We start from the raw sequence: 24,700 nt of genomic DNA, 5'->3' as shown, positions 1-24,700 counted from the left end.
ATTAATTATAAAGAGTATAATCAACACTTAAAATTGTTGTTCTGTTCCGATTGTATGTAAAGTGTTTTTGAGCATTAGGAAAAGTGCTATAACATCTTGTATTATTATTATTATTATTATTATTATTATTAATAATAATAATAAAATTAATAATAATAAATAAGACTTTGGTTTACACCTGGAGTACATTTACATTTGTTCCACCTTTATCAGCTTTGATTACACTTTAATGCATCAATATTATAATCATTATCATTATCAATATCATATATACTATTCTGAAATGGACCAATCTGCACAATGACTACTTTTACTGTCGCTACTTTAAGTACATTTTGATGAGAATACTTTCTACTTTTACCTGAGGAACATTTTGAATGCAGGACTTTTACTGTAAGAGAGTATTCCTACACTCTGGTACTTCTACTTTTACTAAAGTACAAGATCTGAGTACTTCTACTTTTACTCAAGTACAACATCTGAGTACTTCTACACCTCTGTTTCCCATAAAGCCCAGCAGGTGTTTGACTGATGTTTCAGTAGCCCATGGTTCGTAATTTGCCAGCTAAATAGTGATTGTTTTTATTTAAATCATGATGTTTAGTAGATTATAGTCAAGCCGAATTAAAGGATGTTTTCTGGTCTATTGGAAATTGCTCTTAGTTGCAGTTTTTAGACTAACAGTCTTTACTAAAAGGCTGGTGAAAATAAATAAGAGTGATTTTTAAACGAGGTTCAATGTAGCGCGCTTTCTTAAACTGGTGATCCTGCTGCTGCTGCTGCTGCTGCTGCTACGTGTCATACAGATAACACAAGTCACGTAAGAGAACAATAGTACAAATATATGTTAGACAATAGGCTACGTTATATGTATACTAAATAAAAATACAACCCACAAGCTGGCAACATAAGTTATAGCTAGCTGAACAGGCTAATGATAGCTACATGTTATCTACACAAACACTTAGCTAACCAGCTGGCCGTGCTTTCGTGTTATTAAACGTCCTGTGATTCCTGTGTAACATATTAATTGTTGATGAGTATAAGTAAATACAAGTTATTGATGGTGCTGGCAGAAAGTTACCCCATTGATACAGATCCAGCCTCCCGCAAACACACATGCACCTACGGCGAGTCTGAAGGACCAAAACTGATAGAGACCGACTGTCACACAAAACCCGAAGTATGAAAAATACTGCAAATCATGGTGGATCAACACTTAACGAGGAAGCTTTGAACAGCATGTTTTGCATGTAGGTGTGTAAACCAGAGCTTTTGTTCAGTACTGCCAACTGGTTTAATTGTTCCCGGTTATAATGGATTATAATTATTTTTGAAAAGAGTGAGACATGGGGACACAAAGCAGTGGTGTAAAGTAACTAAGTACATTTACTCAAGTATTGTACCTAAATCCCCGTAGAAGTACTTGTACTTTACTTCAGTATTTCCAGTTTTTTTGAGGTAAATGGTGTACTTTTACTCCACTAGATTTATTAAATACCTTTAATTACTTTACAGATTTGGATTAATGATGTGAAATATAATCACCCCTTCAATCAAACTTCAGTTCACCTGGAGTAAATTCAGCAGCTACCCTGCAGTATACAAAGCCATTCAAACTAGCTGCACCTTTACCAGCTCTGAGAACACTTTAATGATCAATAATTATAAAACATATCAGAGATATTATTCTGAAATGGACCAATCAAACAATGACTACTTTTACTGTCACTACTTTAAGTACATTTTGATGAGAATACTTACTACTTTCACTGGAGGAACATTTTGAATGCAGGACTTTTACTGTAACAGAATATTCCTACACTCTGTTACTTCTGCTTCTCAGATCTGAGTATCCTACTTCTCCCATCTCCCTTGGCTTTATCTCTCAGGAGCTGTAATGACAAGTTGCCCATATACATGTTATTTCTATCATCTGTTCCCAAGGAAGTGAATTGCTCCCCATAATAAAATGTAATTATTATTATTATTATTATTATTATTATTATTATTATTATTATTATTATTATTATTTTGAGGTTTATTTAATAAGGTTGCTCCTGTTACATTTTTAAGGGTGACCTGATCAGGCCCAATTTAAAAATACCACAGGAGAGTCTACTATGTCTAATAATAGTTATAAGGTACACAATAGTATTATTAAATAATAATTATGCTTTGGGTAACTTTTTATCAACTGAGCTTTCATTTTGATTTCAACATTGACAGTCATTTGGCTTTTCGAAACATACAAATTCTCTTTGGATATTTCAACAGATAAAAGTTAACCCTTTTGATTAAATGATTTCACGTAAATATTGGTATCAATAGAGTTCTATACAATGGTTATTATTAAATTCCGATTACAACATTTTTATTTTTTTTCTTAATGTTTGATCATGTGATTCTGTATTAATGCTGCTGACATAAAGGTGTAAGACTTGATTTATTAAAAGTAAGAGCATAGTAAAAATACATAAAGACAACAAGAATCAGAATAATGTGAAGATAACCCTTTTATCGCCATTTTACATGTGTCCTATAAAAAAGATAGTCTTTGTATCTAAAAAGCTTATATAAGTTGTGTTTCAGCTTTCTTTGTTGAAAGTCAGATGTTGTCAAATTAACTGTTTGAATCCCATAATTTGCCTATGAATGTTGGTATTTGACTGCTTTGAACGGGAACATCTCGTTAAAACTGTTAAACATGCTTTACTTGCCGGTTTTCCCTTGGGACATGAATGCAACATAATTACAGGATGGTTCTTGCCACCTCATTGGAAGATTGTGTGTCTGCTCTTTTCTTATTGGCTCTTACTGTCTCGTGCTCTGTCTGAAGCCCCAGCGTGTACACCAAGCTGCGCGTGCGCTTTCCAACTCAGCATCATTAGGTTTAGCGAATTGAGGCAAGGAAATACCAAAAACACCAACATTTTACATACAAAATAAGAGAATGAGAAATAATGGACCAGAAGAAAATAATATTGTGTTTTAGGAAATAAATCTGTACTTAATCTTTTTTGTTTGTTTGTTATTGTATTTAAACTAAATTCAGGGCTGATAACAATAAAGAATATAAACTGTTTTGTAAAGTATGATTGATTCTCCTAGTCCTAACCACAACTGGTCCTAGGAGCATATTGAAATCATTGTCTACCAGTGTATTTGAGAGCAGACCCGGATAGACATGGGCAGATTTTATATTACAGTCGTTTCACATAGATACAGCTACATCTGTGTCACATGACATGAATTCAATTTATTGTCATTAAACTTAATAACACAGCAGTTTTTTCAAAAGGCTTTTTTTTACGTGTGCTTCTTGAGCGATATTTAGCTGTTTTCTTTGTTGTAAATCTTGTAAATTCACCCTTATGGGAGTCCAGTAAAGGTCTGTAAACATATTTAGCTTTTACAGGTTTGGACATTAAACACCTAGGGCCAGATGAATGACTTTACTCACTCAATCTGTTAATTAAATATTGAGAATCACAGACATACAACCAGTCTTTCCTCGTTCTCACTTGTTTAATACACTGTACTATTGCAATGTGAAGTTGCTGTATTATGTAGGCTAATTTGGATACTTTAAAGAAGCAATATTTTTCCAGCGACTAATTATGGGCTAACAATAAATAGATGAATATATTTCCCAGCAGAGGCAAAAATGAATTCCTTGACCAACATTTAGAGCTTCATGTTTGTAAATGCATCCCCTTTGCAATCTTACACTTGAATAAACTGAATTTATAACAAATACTATTTTTTTTAAAAAACACACAAATAACTTTCAAACAATGTAGAGTTTTTATTTCGGGACTCATGGTCAAGATATATACCATGGCACTTCTACACAAAATGGAAGAACACCGTTAAATCTTTTTAAATCTTCTGCATTTAGGGAGGCACACTGAGGGCCGCACTGCAGGGGTTTTATTTTGAAAGTCCACACCGGAAAGGCTGCTGTTTATTACTGTTAATTGACAGCCGGCAAGGCTTTGAAAGTCTTGAGTGTGACTTTAGTCCAGGAGATACCATGTCCGCCGTCATAGGCGAACTGTACTCACCTCTGCTCTCATTTAAAACTCATTCTCCATGAAATAACAGTAACACGGGGCCTCAAGGATGGCCAACTCGGTGAGTAACCAGTCGGGAGGTTTGCTTTTCAGCCCGGTACCATTGGGGCTTCATTTTTTGACGTTTTTCTGTTTTTATCACACCGGAGGAGTCGGTGGTTTTCACTCCGGAACGAGGATTTTAAGCTCTACTGCTAGCAAGAGCCAATACGTGCCGCTGTGTTGAATGAACAGTGTAATGCAGAAATACGCTCACAGAGCTGGCACTTCATTACGTTTCTCCTTACCTGCAGAAATGCGTTTGCTAATGTAAATTAGAGCATTTTCCAATTAAGGTTGCAGTCCGTCCTACAAGTCGGCATAATGTTACACCCGAAACGTAGCACTTTAATTAGGTACAATTTCAACTTTCTTAAGGGTTTTAGTTATTTAATTACTTAAAAATAAAAAAGAAGCCATTTAACGGTCGCGTTACCACTCAATAGAAAACAACGGGAGCGATTTCAACACATATGAAGTTTTTGGAAATGGGGACTGCTTCATGAGTGGTTATTGTATTAGAGATATAAATGTATGCTTAAGCCTATAATTAAACGTCATTCTCACGCAGGTGTGTAAATGAGTCTAAAAATAGTACCAGAGTGTAGGAATACTCTGTTACAGTAAAAGTCCTGCATTCAAAATGTTCCTCCAGTGAAAGTAGAAAGTACTCTCATCAAAATGTACTTAAAGTAGCGACAGTAAAAGTAGTCATTGTTTGATTGGTCCATTTCAGAATAATATCTCTGATATGTTTTATAGTTATTGATCATTAAAGTGTTCTCAGAGCTGGTAAAGGTGCAGCTTGTTTGAATGGCTTTGTATACTGCAGGGTAGCTGCTGAATTTACTCCAGGTGAACTAGCCTAAAGTCTGATTTAAGGGTTCATTATATTTACCATCATTAATCCAAATCTGTAAAGTAACTAAAGGTATTAAATACATGTAGTGGAGTAAAAGTACACCATGTACCTCTGAATTGTAGAGGAGTAGGAGTACAAAGTAGCATAAAATGTAAATACTTTGCTAAAATACTAGTCTCTCAAAATGTTACTGCAGATCTGTACTTCAGTAAAGAAAGATGTACTTTTATTAATCCCCGTGGGGAAATAAGATCTTCTGCATTTGACCCATCCTAGTGTTTATACTTAGTTACTTTACACCTCTGAGTAAATGTATCCTAAAGCCTAAAATTAAATGGCATGCTCACGCAGGTATGTAAATTAGTCTAAAAATGCCTCATTAAATGATCAGATTGTTGAATGGAGTCTGCATGACAGGAGGAAGACATACTGATTGTAGAATATACTGGAAAAAGTGAAAGCAGCATCAAGTCGTAGAAGTGTTGACTCAAACCTCGGTGTAAGGGTTTTCATTTTGCATCGTAAGGTTTTGGGCTACAACTTGTTACATACTCAGTCAAACATGTGTAACTGTGTGCATCTTGTGTGTGTACTTTTCTGGAGTTGAGGAGTAACCAAACATGGTTCTGATTTGCAGGGTGCTGTTCAGGTCAAACTAGAACTCGGTCATCGTGCCCAGGTCAGGAAGAAACCCACTGTGGAAGGCTTTACCCACGACTGGATGGTGTTTGTCCGCGGACCAGAGCACAGCAACATCCAGCACTTTGTGGAGAAAGTGGTTTTTCACCTGCACGAAAGCTTCCCGAAACCAAAAAGAGGTAAGACACCTTTTATCCCTGCTTTATTGGTCCCCTGGTATGTTATACTTTCCAGTATTTCTACAAGGCAGCTCGGTTTCCTATTTTATCACAGAAATAGGTATTGGGCATCCACAAATGTAGAAAATAACGCATTTCCTTGTTTTAAGTGCGCATGTTGTCCATATCATTTGTCACAAATAGTGGCAAATGAAATAACTTAATGTGTGACTGAGAATATGGAAATGCAAGACTGGAAATAGTATGCAAACATGCATTAAGGGATGTTTTGTTGTCTGTCTGCTGATTGTCGTTTGGAGTGTATGGGTTGGTTTGAAACGTTTGAGTCAGACAAACCCTTATGCAGGCGCTGCTTGATTTGGGTCCTGTAAAGGAAGCTCAGTGATGGGTATGATCTGCTGTGTTGGCTTTGGTTGGTTGCAAGCACAAGCCAGTGAGCCTGAAACAGGCATATTGCAGAATGGGAAGTGTAAGGTTAGACTTAAATGCTATGCTTCATGAACGTGTGCAGTCTCCCAACCACACCTGGATACACACATGCTCTGCGTATGCACACAGTTGCTAAAAGCTACTGCAGCACTGTGCGACAACGCTAAGCTTGCAGCTTCTTTGCATGCTGCATGCAGCTTTAAACATGCATGTCGAACACCAGACCCTGACGTCTGAGCAGCTGAACACAGCAGTATTTCAGCTTTTTGGCCTGAAAAACACTCTTAAATCATTTGTATCAAAATAGTTGTAGATTAGTACTCATTTGATCGATTCATAGGGTTTACAATGAATGATTGCAGGTTTTGATGATGATAAATAATATGCATGTGCAATGATAGACCTGGCAAATGAATCAGTGTATTCTGAGTGATCTCATGCTGTATTCTGATTGGTTGCTGTGCAGAGATGAAGTCACATCGTGTGAATTTGGTCCAACATTTCTTCCATGGTCAGATTTTTAAAGGCAGCAGTGTCCGGTTTCTGAAGCTCTGAATGGACCTTGGATAGCCCTTCTCACACCCCCTTGGCACTGGACTGACGGCCAAACATTCGTCATGTTTCTGTCAGGATGGTGAACCCAAACTCACTCGGTGTTGGAGGGCCTTCGCAGTCCATCATGTAGGGTGTGTGTGTCCCGTAAAGAGTCCTAATGCAGCATCTGGCCAGGAAGGGATCAAACATCATATGTTCTGCTTCAGGATTTTTAAACCCCCCTTCAGCCTAAGTTTTAGGGCTTTGTTTATGAAAGACTAACGCTTGGCTTCAGTCCAATGTTAATTCCTTTTTGTTGCTCCTAATGTGATTATATAGGAGTCAGGTTTCCCATAAACATTTGATTTATAGACTTCACCCTATAGAATAATATTCTCTGGTGCTTTTCCCTGTGTAGATATGTACATTAAGACCAATACCTCCAACTGTACATTTACAAACGAGTAACTTGTCGACATTAGTAACTGTAGGGCTGTGATATTTACCGTCATATCAAACAGTCTGTCTCTGTTCTCATTCTATTTTAGTCAGGAATATGGTGGCTAATGAATCCATTTGGTAAAGCACTTATTGTTTTTGCTCTAACTATCCTTCAGTTTCTTCTCTAATAGAACTTGCTGCTTAAAAAACATTAGATCACTTTAGTGAAGAATTGTGTTGTCTCCTATTTCTCACACTTAGTAATCAGAGTTTCCACAATGCCAAGATTAAATCAGGGAACACATGACCTTAATCCTAATATTAATACAGAATTGTGTAAGAACATTTTCAGTTTTTAGCTTATTCAATACAATTAATCCTTTCTTTTACAATTGGATTGGATGATTTAACATTGGACATTTCCTCACTACCTATTGATATTATAACCAAAGCAGTGATTCAACATTGAAGTAATCAGCACATGGATCAATAATGACCAAAACTGTTAGTGATAGTCCGATGTTAGAACACATGGAGAGAATAACAATTATGTAAAGATTGGTTCTCTGCAACTGAGAACCAACCCTTAAAACATTTATAATCTTTTGCTTTAAAAAAAAATCTTTATATCTTATTAAATGAAATGACTCTTCATAGTGCTTTATCTGCAGGAGGTGAACAAAGATCCTTCTCTTATAAAACACTGTGTCTAAAATGTTTCTGTGATGAGCCGTAAAGGATGACTAGACTCGTGAGGGCGAATGCCATTGGTTCACTTCACTCTCTGCTTCTTCTGATGTCGGTTGTTTAATTAATAGTCTGTAATAATATTGTATTGGTAGGATAAAAAAAACAACTTTCCATGGTCCAGAAGGTTAGCACATTCTTGGACAGGAAATGTGTTTTAATCAAGTGATCCAGGAACTGTTTCCAGGGCTCAGGAACCTCTTCAGGAACTCAGGGGCACTATCCAAACATCTGGAAGCTTACCTGCATAGTGACCAGAGGTGCCCGGGTCCAAATTCAGTTCCTGACCTTAGACAGGTTTCCACATGGTAGAAGCCCAGAGGGGAACGTGTTAGCTCCTGAAACAGTTCCTGGACTACTTGGTTGAAAATGGCTGTTATTTTCAAACTTTTGCACAACTTTATTAAGGCCAAATTCTCCAAAGGTTTTTTTTTTTTTTCACATCTGAAAGTTGTATTTCTGAGAAGCTGGTCTGTAGTCAGGATGTGTCAAGTACATATTTGTCTGACTTTAATTAATCACCAGTTTAAGAATTGATGGACTGTGAAGACTGTTTTGAGACGTTGCACACAGAAAGTTGGACATGTACTGCATTAATGTCCTTCGCTGCATCCAGGCTGTGTAGGAATCAAATTCCTATCTGCTGATATAGAAACCTTCAGAGTTTGAAGTTTCCCCTTAAAAGCCTTTGAATACAAGGGACCAGATGAGGCTTGGCTTCTGCATCCTCCTCCCTCCACCTTTTGTGATCCAGCCCGGTCTTGATAGATGGGTGTGTGGCTGGAAGACCAAGACCTTACGCCCAGCAGGAGAATAGTTAAACTTCAATAAGTCTCACGCCATGACACATGCCATGAGATCCTTCCAGTGTGTGAAGTCTTGGTGACAAAGTGCTTCCTGCTCTTCTGGCTCTTCAGATGTTCTCAAGTGTAAATAGCTGAAACGGCTTAAGTGTTATAGATCAGGGGAAAATACTGTACCTGTTTGACTGACTGCTCAGGAGAATGGAGCATCTTATTACAAGGAAGTAACATGAAGAAAGGATTTCCCCAAGGGGAACAAAAAGGTACTTTAGACTTCACACACAAGAACACACTTTCTTCACCACAGGATGAAATTGACCTTTTTATATACCCTTACATTATTTGACATTCATAAACTTTTAAGTTCAGGTGTTTTGTGAGGGATAATGTAAAGCGAGCAACATCACTGTGAAGTTAACCCGCACTGAAAAAACTGAAACGTTGACTCTAATTTATTGTATTATGTCACATAACTGTATTAGGTTAGTTGAAAGCAATAATATTAAGTGTAAATATTAGTAAAAAAGGGTTCAACTTAGTATTATTACTTTCAACTAACCTAATACAGTTATTTGTTGACATAATACATTTAATTAAAGTCAACGTTTCAGTTTTTCAGCGCATACAGAGTTCTGCTATGAAGAAATAATAGGCCGTTGAAAACTGTAATTGATCAGTATCGAATATTCAACAAAGCCATGAAATCATTTGTTACTAATAGCTGTTTTGCAAAGCGTACATGTGATGAGCTTGAGATTGAGTTTTCTCTGCTGAACACATTAAAGGTTTTTTTTCTTTTAAACTCAATGTGGCACTTTTTTTTTGTTGCAAAATTTAGGTAGCGAGTGTTATGATCATGGCAGAGTTTGAGAATCATCTGTCCACATGAAGTTTGAGCCATTTATTTATTTCAGTGTAAATAATTAGACAATAGTGAAAAAACTTGTGGGTAGAAACAACATTTTTGAGTCAAACCTTCTTAAACAGTTGGCGTTTTTCTTTGTCATTGGTTTATATAAACCACAAATATCTCAGGTTCTAGAGCGTGTGTTGGACAAACAAGAGAATTGAAAATGTCACATTTTAATTCAAAGAACTGCTATGATTTGACTCGTGAGATAATCGAGTCCATTGACCAAACATTCAGCTTATCTAATAAGAGGCTTTGCGGCTTTGTACTTTATGACAATGATTTGAACATCCTTGGGTATGTGACGGTTGGTCAGAACCTAATTGAAGACTTTATTGTGGGCTCTCAGATATTGTGAGTTGCATTTCTTTCACAATGTCTTCACATTTGATAAACTAAACACTTAATCAGAAAAACATTCATATTAATCACCAATCAATAGATCATAAGACGCAACCCTAGTGTGATTACAGCTAGTGGTGACGGCTGTTTTTAATCAAAGTATTCCCTTTTTTTGTGTCTTGCCTCTGCTAGTAAATATGACCATTTGCAATAATGAGATGGGTTTATAGAATATCAGAAGATATAGACAATGGTTCACATTCTCCCAAAACACTAAGGTTACCTTCCAGAGAGATGGTTTTGTTCAGCCAGCAGTCTGAAACCCACAGGTATTCAGTGTACACAAATGGAGAGCACTCAGAAGCAATGAGCCCCAATAATTGAGAAGCTGCAGCCAGAAGATGTTTGACAGTTTTGCTTGATAAATGACTTATATTATTATGAGATTATTGAAGTGTTGACTATTCATTATAATTTGTTTATTCATCATCAATTTTTTTCAGCATTCATATGGTTTTGTTGTCAATGAATCAACTCTCAGCGCCGAGTAATTGATGAAATTGAATTTACACCAAAGGATTGTGATAGATATGTTGCAAGTTGAGGGAAAAGTATTCATAATCTTTACTTTAGTGAGAGTACTAATGCCCTAGTGTAAAAATATTAAAATTCAAGTCAAATTACTGCATCAAGACTCATAGTTTAGAAAACATATTTAAGTACAATTGGAAAAAGGTACTTAGAATAAAAGTACTCAAAACATATTTAAATATTTCAAAGCAAAAGCAGAAAATCTTCACATCTTTAGGAGCTGAAACTGTGAAATATTATTTAACAATAATCTTCTCAGCAAATTTGCTGCCAATTTATTTTCTGTTAACCATTTCTGTTGAATGGTTGAATGTATAAATAATAATATTTTAAAGATTTTTCCCAAGTTCAAAATACGAAAAAATAAAGTAGCTTGTAATTTAATTCTGTAAAATGAAAATGTAGTAGAAGTATAAAATGCAAATACTCGGGTAAAGTACAAGTACCTCTAATGTGTAAATTACTAGATAGAAAAATCAGTTTTCCCAATCCAAATGAGCCGTGTGGAAAGTGTTTGGCTCTGGGGGTACTGCCGGGCCACAGCTGTACATGCAGGAAGTTTGGGGGTCAATGCCAAGTACACACACCTTGTCTTTTTGCTGTCTGGGCACAGCGTTATATTTAGTCCATTACCAAGGAGTTGAATTTAACAATCTCTCACTTGGGAAGGACCTATTTTCACACACCTGCAGGTCTCTCATAGTAACTCACCATCACTAACATACAATGGGAGGCATTTAAACACGTCGTAAGCACGGAGTAAACCTGTCCAAAAGAATTGATTGCTAGCATTTCGTTTTCGGAACTACAGTCTGATCGGACTCTTTGAGGACATTTTATGGCTTTTCTACTTTAATGGACAGCAGGGACATAAGTTAAATGTTATGAAGGTAGCTGTTGTTGGTTGGTTATTATGGAGCTGTGGAAATCTGATATTAAGCATACTGAGTGTGACGGCTCTGGGAAGACAGGGCTAATGGACTAAATGTACTGAAAACACTTTTTTTTTTACCTAGTCCTGTTTCCCCTGAATGGTTTTGCAGCGCAACGCCTACATTTTATTTGTTTAAGTTATAAACACAATCTTTAAAGTCTCTGATTTGATGCATTCAGGCACAAGCCTTGTGTGCTGAGAGTCCTCATCCTGGCTCTTCCCTCACATACCTGCCATCAGTCTTTGATAAATGTTTGAACTTCGATTCCTGATTCAGCAGGAAGGCGTTTGTTATGTGGTCCAGGGACTCCCAAAGGCCTGTCAGGATTTCAAAGAGAGGGGGCTGGTTAAACTAAGGAGCTATAATCATATTTCAAACTCCCCTGTATAGATTTGAAAATGCAATGAGATGTATCATTGCTCACTTGGCTCGATCGCAGGTTTCCTTTCCGTGTTGTTGTAAAGATGCTGACGGCAGGTAGGCTCATATGGCAAGCTGACAGGATCTCAAACATCTTTTCACCATCGGTTGTTACCCTATTGCCCCAAAGATTGATCTTCTTCTCAACATGTCACACAAGGTGTAGCAGTCCCAGCGTACAGCAGTGGTTGGAATGAGAAAGTCGAACTTCCTCCCACACTCGCAGTGATTTGTTGTGCTGCTCAGAGGAGCTGCCAGACACACATTAAGATTAATGACGAATCAGTCAGTAAAGCTGCCACTGCGCTTTATTATTGCCATGCGGTTAACGGGCCAGCGTTGAGACGTTGCCATGGTGACAGCCTAATGGCAATGCCGTTTGAACAAATGGAGGTAAAGAAGCTCTTTGGAACCAGTGAAGGGGGTGCTATTTTGGCAATAGGCGGCAGCGGCTCATGCTGCTTAAGCACCTCATTTGGAGCCTCGGCTGCCATTTAATCTACTCTAGAGATGGCTTCTCTTCAAAGGTGTTTGTGATATTTCAGAGGATTGTCACTTTTATGGATAGATGTAAGACAGTGTAATGGGAAAGAAATGGGCTAGCTTGGTGAAAAGAGCTTTGGATCTTTGGTCTATGCAGCAGAGGAAAGATGCACAAGAGCTGAGGTTCCTTTTTTTAGTTTTAAGACCATGATGCTCTTTGTTGCTGGGTAGAAAAACATTGGAACCAAGATATCTTCTGTTAGAAAAAGGTAAGGAGGTGTTTCAGCTTTACCGGCCTGGCTCTTTTAGCAAGGACCATTTCACCGCTACTCTTTATTGAGAGTTACTGCTGGGTAATTCCTTTTAAATGACAGATCATTTAAACAGGGTACTGGATTATTTCTGGACTTTAGATTGTTGCTCTGTAACAATTCTTGTTAGGGTCCTTCGCGGTCTGGTGCATGCAGCCTCATGTAGAGTAAATGGCTTGTAGATGCACTTAATGCGGAACCAAAGTTCTCAAGTACGATTCGTGCCTATATAGGGCTTTTATCTGTCAGCTGCATTCATACAGGGCAGTAGATTACTCCTAGTGTAGTAGGATGCAGTTGTCGGATCATTTCTGCAGCTTTTATCCGTTTGTACAGGGTGGTGGATAATTCCTGGTTTACTGCAGCTTGTGCTTGTTGAAACAGGGTGTAAACATTCGGCAGCACCTGTAACTGACAGGAAAATCATATCATCCCCCAATGAGTTCTTCCCCCTCAAGTTTTTAAGATTGTTAAATGATCTGTACATCTGGGCTAACTCACCATGGTTTGGCGAACAGATAACAGTTTTTTTCATGCCAAAGCTAACCTGGTGGAGCTTGATTTTCTGAATTATGTTCCATAAGTGCAAAGTTAAATACCAAATTAGAGTGCATGATGCTTTATCACAGTATGTATTTGGTGAAGGGGCGAATAAAGCCAAAGAAAGTCGCTAACAAACTCCTTCTATACCAAACATTTATTAGAAATCTCACTTCTCTTTATCAATATTCTATATTGAGAATGAGCAAAGACACCGATGTTTAACAGTAGCTCATTCCCTTGTGTTTTTCCCAGGAGGGGAAATTGTAAGTGACTGTGATCTATTTGTAATCCCATAAAAATAATTCAACACTTCGAGCTTCACGATTTACTCCTACCTGTATGCTTTCGACAAAAGGACGTGGGAAGCAGCTGTGTGTTACCTCAGAAGTAATCAAATAATCAGAAAACTTCCAATACAGCAGAACATCTTATTTTGTGTGAGGATTGTGCATTTTATTTGCCATAAAGCTGACCTGGGCTCACTGCTGCTCTGGCTCTAACTGTACACCTCATGTCTTACGTTCTTCAAAATCCCTTCTCTGAGATACAAAATGACTTCCTTACACCCACAGTATCTCTTTCCTCAAAGAAAGAGCGTTTTGTTCTGTTAGCCAGATTGGCAACAGTATAAACTCCTTACAGTGTGTAAATACACACACACACACACACACACACACACACGCACACACACACGCACACACACACACACGACACACACACACACACACACACACACACACACAGATTGATGCCTTAATGATTGGGTCAACATGTTAGCCTCTGGCCATCTCCTCGGCTCTGTGAAAGGCTTGCATGAAACCTTTTAACTCTCCTCATCTTCTGCTCCGGTTTAATTTGTGGCTTGTGTGCACATACCACATAAGTCAAGTCACTGCAGTGACCTACACATAAGATACAGATCCCGGGGCTGAAATATGTCTCCGAAGCTGCAGATCATTCCTTTCTTCTTTGCTGTGGCTTGCTAATGGGATCTTCCTGAGCTCTGATGATACCAGTATTGATATCCTGCAGGAGATGAAGGATGTTTTCCTGTACATGTGTGCATATGTGGTTTCTTTTGTCTGGATAAAGTTTCAAAAAGGAAGAAATAGTGACATCATCTTAAAGCTAACTTTATGTAGTGCAGTACTCGTCACTTTTACAGAGGATGCCACATTTCAAATAGGGCTAGGATGCCCTTGTGGTCTGTTATACAGACTACTGTTCAGCATGTGGTTACAGTACTGCAATACTATTTAAATAAAAAAATGTGCCAATAAATCACACGTTTACTGTGTGTGCGTATTAAGTAGTCTCCTTATTTAACATTTCACGCTGATTAGTGTTTTGTTTTTTATCTAAGTCGATGTGCTCAGCATCAGTTGAGGCTAGAAACCAGGGTTTGACCCACACAGGGTTTTAAGAAGCTAATACTGATATGTAAGCACTGAGGCAGCCAATAGCAAAGTGAACCTGGGTCAGTGTGTGCCAGGTTGTCAGAAGCACAGCTGCCATGTTCTGGTAAAGATGCTCTGGATGTGAAGAGAGCCAAACTGAAATCCAAGAATGGGACATCTTTTCTCAAGCCAATCGTGTTTTGCACATTTTTAGGCAAAACTGTCCTGAATAAACTTTCATTCATATTATAACAACACTTTAAGATGATCAATTTTATATGTTTTACTCAAAACCTTCATTGTTTGTATTTGTATTGTTTTTGTATGTCAAATATCATAGCTCCAGCTGTTATTACATCAACATTTAGGTGAATACAGGTGAGGTCAGACTCTGAATCGGCTGATACACATGGTTTGAGGACTCAGGTTTAGGTTTAACTAAAAGGGAATTCTCTAATATATACACCTCTTTAAGATTAGAAAAAATAATGGGTCCTGAGACACCCCCCCCACCTCCCTTGTCCCCCTCTCCCAGTGTCTGGCAAATATCAAAGGGCTGCAGGAATTTGCCCGTAATTGTTTTACGATTCCTCCAAAATCATACCTACTTGTATAGATGGAACACAAAGAAAGCAAGAGCCATGAAAGCTGCAGGCTGGCTGCTGCTGCTGGCATGAAAGGATGGGGAAGTGGGGGTGGGGGACAGATAGACGGGGCAGCCACCACCAAATAACAGGAACTGAGCTGTAAATGCCGGCTCTCCCTCGGTTTCAGTCAATGAAAGGAGGTTGGAGGAAGTGGTTTATTGAAGCATGGTTTATATGAGCTGTCTCTTGGCAGCTCTTTCACCCTTTCTCACTTGGCCCTGCCATAAAACATTTGCCTTTTTATTTACAGCACCTCGACACACCATAGCTGGAGAATTTGAGTCAGGAATCAGTAAATTAGCCATGGTTGCCCCCTGTACCAATTAAATGAATAGAGCAAAAGGAGAAATAATGTTTCCCAAAAATAGGCCAAGCCGTTAATGTACCTTTGTTTTTTTTTTGTTTTTTTTATTTTGCCAAAAACATTTAAATAGGGGGATTTGCTACTTTTCCTTATTTTCATATCATTGGTAGTTAAATTTTGATTTCCTCATTTGGCATTAATTTGAAATTGTGTCCGGTTACTTTAAATATTTCAATAATTATTGGAAGAAAAATATTAATGGATCAATTGATATTCAAAATAATTGTTTGTTGCAGCACAAGTTCAATTTCCAGAGTAAACTATATATATATATATATATATATATAAACAGCCGCGGAAAAAATTAAGAGACCACTTTAGTGTTAAACTTTTGTCTTGTTTTATAATTTATAGGTTTGTCTTTGGGTTAAATTCTTATAAAAATTTTTTTATTGTATTTTATAAACTACTGACAATTTTTCTCTGTGTTGGAATTCAACAGACACTGGAAAGGCTGCCATACATGTAGAGATAAAGATTTAAGAAAAATGTGTAGTGGTCTCTTAATTTTTTCCGGAGCTGTATATGTATATTTTATATTAATATTGGCAATAACATATTAGCGTATAACAAGGAGCTTTTCATTATATTTTCCAAAGAACAGCTTACTTTATTTTTGAATCTGTTTGATAAAATGAATGTTGTGGCAATGCGATTTGGTACTGTTGAACCCTTTTAACTAAATACTAGTGATAGTTCTGAACCTCATATAAAAAATGATCTGGTCTAGTTCAAAACTTCATTGAGTTTGCTGTGGATATTTATTGTTCCCCAGAGGATATTTTTCTCAATGTATTAATATGTTAAGTCTATAAAAAGTCAGAACATAGTGTAAATACCCTAAACTCTATAATCGCGAAATTGAGTTTCAACTTGAGTTTCATTTTTTGAACCAAAATCCCTTCTGTGCTACCGAGTCAAATCATGCTCCCCAGGAGATTCAATACCTCAGTCTATAGCTTTCCATGTGCACCATCCTCCTGCTCAAATATAAGTGGTCCATGAAGATGACCTCATAATCTACAACGTTTGCTATGAACATTTTGTGAACCTCCTGGCAGATGAAGCCTTTTTATTTTAATGACATCATTACATTCATACCATTTCCCTTGGCCCCGTCTAACGATCTTAAATAAACAGTGTATGTGTTTAGCACAGCTGTATGATAAGACTCCCCTCACCAGCAGCATGTCTGGTCATGTGAGGACTGGAGGAGCCCCAGCCCTAAGCTCTGAGGCATGCCCATGATATTTCCCAACCCCCTCCCTTCATTTCAACCCTCCAATTCTCTAATCAGTTTTAAGTCCCATGTGGTGGGTATGTCTTTGCATACTGAACATGTTGTTGTTGTCTTTTTTTGGTCTTTCAATTTTTCTTTCTTGAATCTGTGTTTCTCAATGCTTTGCCTGTTCTTGGTTTGGATGTGATTTGTGAATTCTGCTTGTTTTTTTTACTTCAAATCAGCCCCGAATCAACCAAGTGCAACTACTTGGCATGACGAGAAGTGAGGCGTTAATGCCTTTTTCAACCCCTGTTCACACTTTTACAACTACAGACTTGCCACCTGTCAGGCCACTTATCTTCCAAAGTTGGCTTACAACACAAACTTGAATGTTTCTTACGTTTGGGTCTTTAATCTTGACCCCCTTTGTGTTTAAGGGTCTTAGGTCGTTTGGGTCAGATGAGTTCCTGCGGGACTGTGGAGAAAACTATGGCGTTGTTTTTGGGGACTGTGCTTGTTCAACCAGAGACTCCTCCCCCCCTACTGAGCTGCTAATCACCGTCCACAGTTGTTGGAGCAGCTCATATCATGGCTAGTCAATATTTTTCAGACTTCTACCCTGTTGTACAATTGTGGTTTGTTCCAGGAATTGATTAATGCTCTGCTCCAACTGTTAATTTGTTTCATTGTCTGGAGTAGGCTCACTGCGACATTGAATGTCTGGTTGATTCATAATCCTGCTTACTTGTTCCATTTTTTTCACTATTTCATTTAAGTTTCTATTCGTGTTGGGAAAAACATTTAGTATTTGAGAACTTAGGCTTTTGATGTAGCGTGAGAGAAAACATCTAATTTGTTTTAAGGTGATGTCTAAAGTATCTCAACTGAAACTCAAAAGTATCAGTTCAGCAAAAACATATGAAATGAAACTGATCATTCATTTATTTTCTAGTATCTTTAAGTGATCACTGGGGAGAAAATATCATCAAAGATTGACATTCCGAAGCTATATTTTAGGAGCATGGTAGGTTGATCCTGGAGATTAGAAACAAACTAAATCACTGCGATAGACATTGAAAATATTCCTTTTGACACTGTTTAAAACATCAACAACTTTGCTTTTGGTTATAAAAAAATCTATCTACAGTAAAGATAAGATATTGAGTTGACTATTCTCGCTTCTTTGCATTAAAAGTCCAGCATTCCTTAATACACCACATCAGACATATTTTGCTATGTTGGTTGTCATTATAATATTAATCAAACATGCTTTAAAATGTAATATAGATGGTTGGTGTTAAGTCTTTAAACTGAAATACAACTCCAATCAAACTGGAAATGGATAAGCTCTTCAAAGCTCCCCTTAAAATGTTTTCGGTCCTATGTATTTAAAGCCTTTTTTAAAACCGATGAAAGCATTAAAGAACAGCGGCAGGGGGGTTGCTGACATATCGTATTGTGCTATTTCTTTAGCAGATTTTTGATTGTACATGTTACCAGTTGAAATGTAAACTGGACTGTATTTGTGGCTTCATGAATAACCATGCGTCCTCCCCGCTGTTTACTTTATGAGGACAATGCCTGTTGGACAACGGATGCTGTGATGACTCCATTAGGACAAAGCGGGAATTACAGTAAATGAGCGAGCGGAAAGAGCTCATATTTGAGCCACAAGCTATACTAAAGAATTTCTTATTTCCAGTCTAGTCCTTTGTTTTATGGGCTGGCCTGTTGTCTGGACCGGCCTCATTACAAAGCAGTCTGTGTAGAAAGGGCAAATACATAGTGACTGGCATTGTTCTGTGATTGGCATCTTGGTTTAAACCAAGGCCATGTTAATAAATGACACAGCCTTGTACTTCTTTGAAAGCTTCTGAGACCACTGGCAAGGTTTCCATTACAGGTCAGTGGACGCTTTGTGCATCTGTGCCTCTCAGACGCTCCTTCCGATAATGGTAACCTTTTCAACCTGAACTACTGAACCCCAGCCAACGCGCTGCTCTGACTTCTCTTCTTTTAACCATAACTTAACCTGTCACTTACAACCTGTAGAGAGGGAAAGATCGCTGGCTGACTGGGTTGGAACAATCAGGCCAGTTTGGTCAGTATTCAGTCAGGGTTTAGTGCTGAAGGGTTTTTGCTAAGCGTACATATTTTATTACATATGAATAAAAGGCAGTCAAGACTATCCCAATGAAAATGTCTACTGGTGATTTAGTTTGATATCCAACAATAGGGTTACAACTATTATAGAATAACCTTAACAGCCATTTCTTTTTTATTTCATTTTTGTTCTGTAAAATGTTATTATATTAGTATTAAATTCACTTTTGCATTTTGTTTAGATGTTATTTGACAATATGCCAAAACCCAAAGATATTCAATTTAGTGTCATTTATGAAAATCATTAGCATCGACTTATTCAAATGTTGTCTAATACAAGTAAAAGTTTGGCTGCTTTGTATAAAAAAATGACAAGCATTATTAATTATGAAAATAATTTGCGACGTATCAATATGTCCGGTCAGACCTGATATATGGCCTTCTTGTTGAAGACAAGATTGACTGATTTTGTGGAGAGGTTTCTAACTTCTTCTTGAATACCAAATAAAAAAAAAATCTTCTTTTTACATTTGATTAATTTCTCATGTTAATCAGAATTTGAAAGAATCCCACAATAGTGTGCGCTTTTACTAACTTTTTGAAATGTGGTTATGGACCTACATGTAAAGTAAAGTATTCTTTTACTTTCCAGCAGTACAGGGACAGTAAAGTTATGAGATAGGGAAAATGTCCTTGGTTGGAGATGAAAGAGGTGAATTAGTGTTCATGGGCGGCAACTTAAACCGCTAAATCATCAGGGTGCCCAAATCTTTCAGTTCATTAGACATATGTCTGAGATAAATTAGAAAAAGTGTTGAATTAGAGGGTTTTTCTATCAAGAAATGCTTAAAAGATCATTTTTTTACTATAAAATGTCTCTTTTCAGTAGACTTTTTGGTCACAATCACAATCTGCCATATTTAAGGAATCTGTATCAACTATATTTGTTTAGATTCAGCCTTCTTTTGTTAAAAGGAAAAACCAGAGGTGCTCGTCGAGTTCACTGTAGCCGCACTGAAATATCTCAGCATGACCTCACATCTACCCAGTTATCCACACAAATATAGCAACACATGTACAGACCTTCTGAGTGTGAATTTTTCTTTCCATCACGGGGGGGCAGCTCATCTCCCTCTCCACCTGGGTTTACATAAAGGTGAGTTGGTGAATGCGCTGTTTTAACTGGGTGTAATTGAACCTGACCCACTTGCACAATTAACTTTAACCCATAATATTTGCTCAGTGGTATTGGGTTTTGGATGGCTTGGCCCCAGCAATGAGGTCGACCTCAGCACAGTCAGCCGAGCCATCAATCACTGCTGCGGCCCTGAAGAGGCCTGAAGTGGTTTAGCTTATGTGGTTAAGAAAAACTTGTACCTATAAAGCAAAGTAATGCGTTTAAAAAAAGGTGTTGTTTTTTAATGGGTGCTCTGACACCCAGTCCGACTCCACAGCATATTGCTTCACTTGACGTATGAAACATTGTATTATTCGGTGGTGGAATGTCACTAAGTACATTTACTCAAGTACTGTACCTAAGTAAAAATATTAAGGGACTTGTACTTTTGTGAGTTTTTTATTATGACATTAAAGTTTTACTTTACTACAATTTGTATGGTTATGGTTGTATTAATATAGGTTAAACTACCCAGTTGCATATTAAGTAATTTGAATTAACCCAACTTTTACCAAGAGCAACATTGGTGTGAAAAACGCTTATTATAATACAATCATTTGTAATATATAGTGCTTAAATGGACAATTCTGCATTATGATACTTTTACTGTTGGTACTTAGAGTGTATTTTGGTGCTTATACTTTTACTTACAGTAAGTACAATTTTGAATGTGGAAGTTGTATTTGTAACTGAGTGGTATTAATGTTTACAATTAATAACACTAGTATGATTCCAAAGTATATTATTGTGGCATAATTCTGTGTTTTATACAATATTATAATCCCAAATGTTCTTTTTTGCTATAATAATTAAAAAAGAACAATAAATAAAAGCGTAATAACAACGGCAACACTTGTAAAGAGCAGAATTGTCATAATAATCTGTAAATAAATGCAGCTGAGAAAGGCCTTTGAATATGGTTGAATGTTCCAGAAAAAGCTACTAAGTTTGACATAGTAGTTTACTTCCCTTAGGAACCTTTATTATTTTTCAATTAGTTAGTTCGTTAGTTATTTCAAGTAATTTTAGCCAAATAACCTCACAATCAACTGGATTTTCATGTCATTAATCAGTGGTTGGAAAATAAAATCGGAATTTTCATTTGTAATACAAATAGTCATTAGTATCAGACTCAGCTTTGTCAGTATCTTACTTTGAGTATAACAATTGTGGGTAGCGTAGTTTAATGGTAATGGACTGATGGCGTATGTTTTGAAGTTAAAATGCCATTGTTCCATTGTTGTTCTTCATTAATGGAAATAACTTGTGACATCTTCAATATCCTCCATTCATGCCTAACATCACGGTGACATTATCTGAAGAGGAACCAAACTAAGACCTGCTTCAGTTCTACTTCCAGTAAACACACTCAGGTCTCCACATACATGGACTTAATTGGTACTTTTCTGCAGAGTCCACTGGGAGTGGCTGACAAACACACACCTCCATGGAGGAACACCTGAGCTCTCATAGACGTTGTTTGTCTCCAAAGGCCCATGGGGATGAGTGGGAAGCTTTCACCTTATCGTGAGCTGGGTCGATTCACACTATTCAAAGGCCCTGCTCTTAATTTAGCTCAGGTCTTGTGTTGATATCGGCTCAGACAATAAAAATGGGAGTTAATGAGATCTCAGGAGAATGGTGGGCAGGTTTGGTGGCTCAGTTCAGTCGCAAAGGCAACAATCTTTATATTTCATCCCCTTCTTTACCTGGTTTTTGATCTAGAAAAGTGGGTTTGTAATAATAATGTGTTCATGTGAACATCTCTCCCTTAGCAAGCACCACACACACACTTGACACTGATTCAACACTGCTGCTTTTTATTGAACTAAATTAATTTAAACTACTCTCCCTGTTTTGTTAGGACTTGTGATGAAGGTCGATGGACTTTAATTTATTGGTGATTTTCTCTTTCTTTTCAGTTATCAAGGATCCCCCGTACAAAGTGGAGGAGTCTGGGTATGCAGGCTTCATCTTGCCTATTGAAGTTTACTTCAGGAATAAGGTACATCCTCAACACATGCTTGGTTTTCAGTCCCTTTTAATCTTTCTGGTCCACCAGGATTTTTTTACTACCGAGTGCTATGGCTTTTAAAAAGTATGTTGTTGCTTTTTCATTTTTTAAAATGATTTTAAAGGGGTCTGAAGATGTTCCAATACCGTGGCAAGCATTTTAATCACTTAGTCCACCAGGAAGCTTTTTTTAAGCAAAATATTTGTTAAACTTAAAGAAATAAGTCTTGAATAAAAGATAGCCTTTCTAAGTCTTCTTTTTTTTAAAATTATTTTTGGTTTGCTTTTTATTATTCAGAATTTGGTTTTCACATTCTTCCTTTATTTATTTATTCATTTATTATTATAATTCTTATGTTTTAGTCATCGTTGCTGCCTTCTCAGATGTCTAATTTGCCTATTTTGGGATTCTTTTTTTTATTCCTTGAAACTGTTTTGCTGTAAAATGACACAAACCGTAGATATACCATATCCAAACCTCTCAAGTTGACCATGGTCAGAATAACACTTAATGCTTTTTTCTTTGTATTTAGGTTTGCTTCATTAAAGGAGGGGAAACCAAATGATAGACAAACAACATGGACTTTTTTCACTTTCTGCATTAATATATATTATTTTCCAGCATGATTACGATCCCAGACTCTGCTCGGTTTGAGTTCCCTCTAGGATTCTGAAACTTTTATAAAAATGTCCAGTAGTGCACTATTTGTTTGAGACTGTGTATAATGTGACATAAACCAAGCAGAATAAATGCAGACCTAATTCTATCATTCTAGAGAACCAGAGGAAGTTGCAAATGGTCTCATAACAAAGTCTCAATGTGGTCTTCTAGTGATGCAACATTGTGATGATAAATGAATTTAATGTAAGTTAGTTCCTGACAAACTGATTTTGACTGCTCTCTTGTTCCCTGGGTGGATTATCGCTTCTCCTCAGGAAGAACCGAAGAAAGTTCGCTTTGATTACGACCTGTTCCTCCACCTGGAGGGCCACCCACCTGTCAATCATCTCCGCTGTGAGAAGCTCACCTTCAACAACCCAACAGAGGAGTTTCGCAGGAAGCTGCTGAAAGCTGGAGGGGTAGGAGTTTTGAGGGGGAGGGCTGGCTCTTGAGTGACATTTCTTAATGCATACAGCAACTTCTACTGCAGCCCTGTATTTTTCCTGGAAAAGTTCAGTCCCAATAACTTTAAATGCTTACTAGCTGAGTGTTGTATAAGCTCTTTGCCAATAAGAAGGGAGAAACAACAGCTTTCTGGCTGTCAGAGCTTAGTTAATCTGTGTATTATGACAAAAATTGTGTCATTGCATTATTATGTAGTTTAGGCTTTTGTGTGACTTAAAATAAGTGCTTTCAAGCATGTGAATACAATCCAAAAACAACTTCAGCAACGTTGCTGAGCTGCTTTAGGTTCTACATTTTTAAATCTTTGCGTTTGGCAAAGCTATGTTTACGGGCTGGAGTATATTGATAGACTATGTAGTGGATGCAGAGTGGATATAAGCTCATTTGTAGGCAAGTCCGATAGTTGGACGGACAAACATTTGTGCTGTCAGCCTGTCCTTTAAAACTGAGTGAAAGTGTTCTAGTAAAAATGAATAACTGGAAGGGACCGAGAACAGGACCTTGGGGGACTCCACTAGTGAGTAAATCCTAGTATTGTTATTGTGTTCCTTAAGGGAGAATGTGCAGAGGGAAAGCTGAGAGCTTGCTAGTTCTTGATTGGCTAGAGGATGATCTAGTCAACCTTGTCCAATGCTGCTGAATAGTCTGACAGGATGATGGGTAAAGGCATTGATGCGTTAGCAGGGTGGAATTCCTCTGTGACATCAAGTAGGGCATTCTGAGTTAAACGGCCTGACTTTAAAAACGTATTGGTGGGTGTCGAGAAGGTTTCTCTGGTGAAGATATTGAGAAAGTTGAGTGAAGACAGCAGCACTCTTTAATGTACAAGTTTGGGTTTCTTTTAAAGGACAGTTAATCCCCAGTGCAACCAAATAATGGTTGGGATTTACACACTGTCATTTGTACATATGGAGCACAATGCTGGTTTGGTTGTTGTTGTTAATGAGAGCATTAGGCTGCAACACAAGCAGGCTGAGAAATCACAGCAGTGTTCTGTAAAGAAGGGATCGGATTTTATTTAGCCAATGACTGATACAATCCTTAGGCTTGGGACATCCCTAGTTGCTTTCTCAGTGTTCAGTCAGTCTTTTGGCCCTCGGCCAGGGGACCCCTGTAGTGGAAGTTTTATGACTGGAGCTAAGTGCTCTCTATTTACTTTGACCTGCACCCTCTTCTTAGCTTCAAGAAAGGCTCAATGGCTGACATAGACCATATCGAAACCCGCATTCTTAATTTCCACTGCTGAAAGATCTTAGTATATTGTTTGTACATTTGTATTCAATCCTTTACCACACCTTGTTCAGTGTATTGTGTTATTGAGTAATACTATTTTTTTTGCATTTTATAGATTGTGATGTGATTATTAA

The 24,700-nt window shown here is 37.5% G+C and overlaps 2 protein-coding genes across 2 annotated transcripts in view; one reads left to right on the top strand and one right to left on the bottom strand.

Moving 5' to 3' along the window:
* Positions 1–1,164, bottom strand: part of focad (focadhesin) — a 60,310-nt gene extending 59,146 nt beyond the window's left edge. Inside the window, exon 1 of the mRNA XM_063900420.1 lies at positions 1,085–1,164. The gene's annotated coding sequence lies outside the window, so the exon portion shown is untranslated. The remainder of the gene's footprint in view (positions 1–1,084) is intronic.
* A 2,834-nt stretch (positions 1,165–3,998) lies between these two features.
* The window catches only part of mllt3 (MLLT3 super elongation complex subunit), a 40,271-nt gene continuing 19,569 nt past the window's right edge, over positions 3,999–24,700 (top strand). Inside the window, 4 exon segments of the mRNA XM_063900423.1 lie at positions 3,999–4,137; positions 5,615–5,795; positions 22,117–22,199; positions 23,144–23,287. Coding sequence (XP_063756493.1) covers positions 4,126–4,137; positions 5,615–5,795; positions 22,117–22,199; positions 23,144–23,287 — 420 coding nt within the window. The 5' untranslated portion in view covers positions 3,999–4,125.

Source organism: Eleginops maclovinus, chromosome 14, assembly GCF_036324505.1.
Source record: "Eleginops maclovinus isolate JMC-PN-2008 ecotype Puerto Natales chromosome 14, JC_Emac_rtc_rv5, whole genome shotgun sequence".
NCBI lineage: Eukaryota > Metazoa > Chordata > Actinopteri > Perciformes > Eleginopidae > Eleginops > Eleginops maclovinus.
The sequence above is the reverse complement of the archived record's forward strand: the minus strand, read 5'-3'. Positions and strand labels throughout refer to the sequence as shown.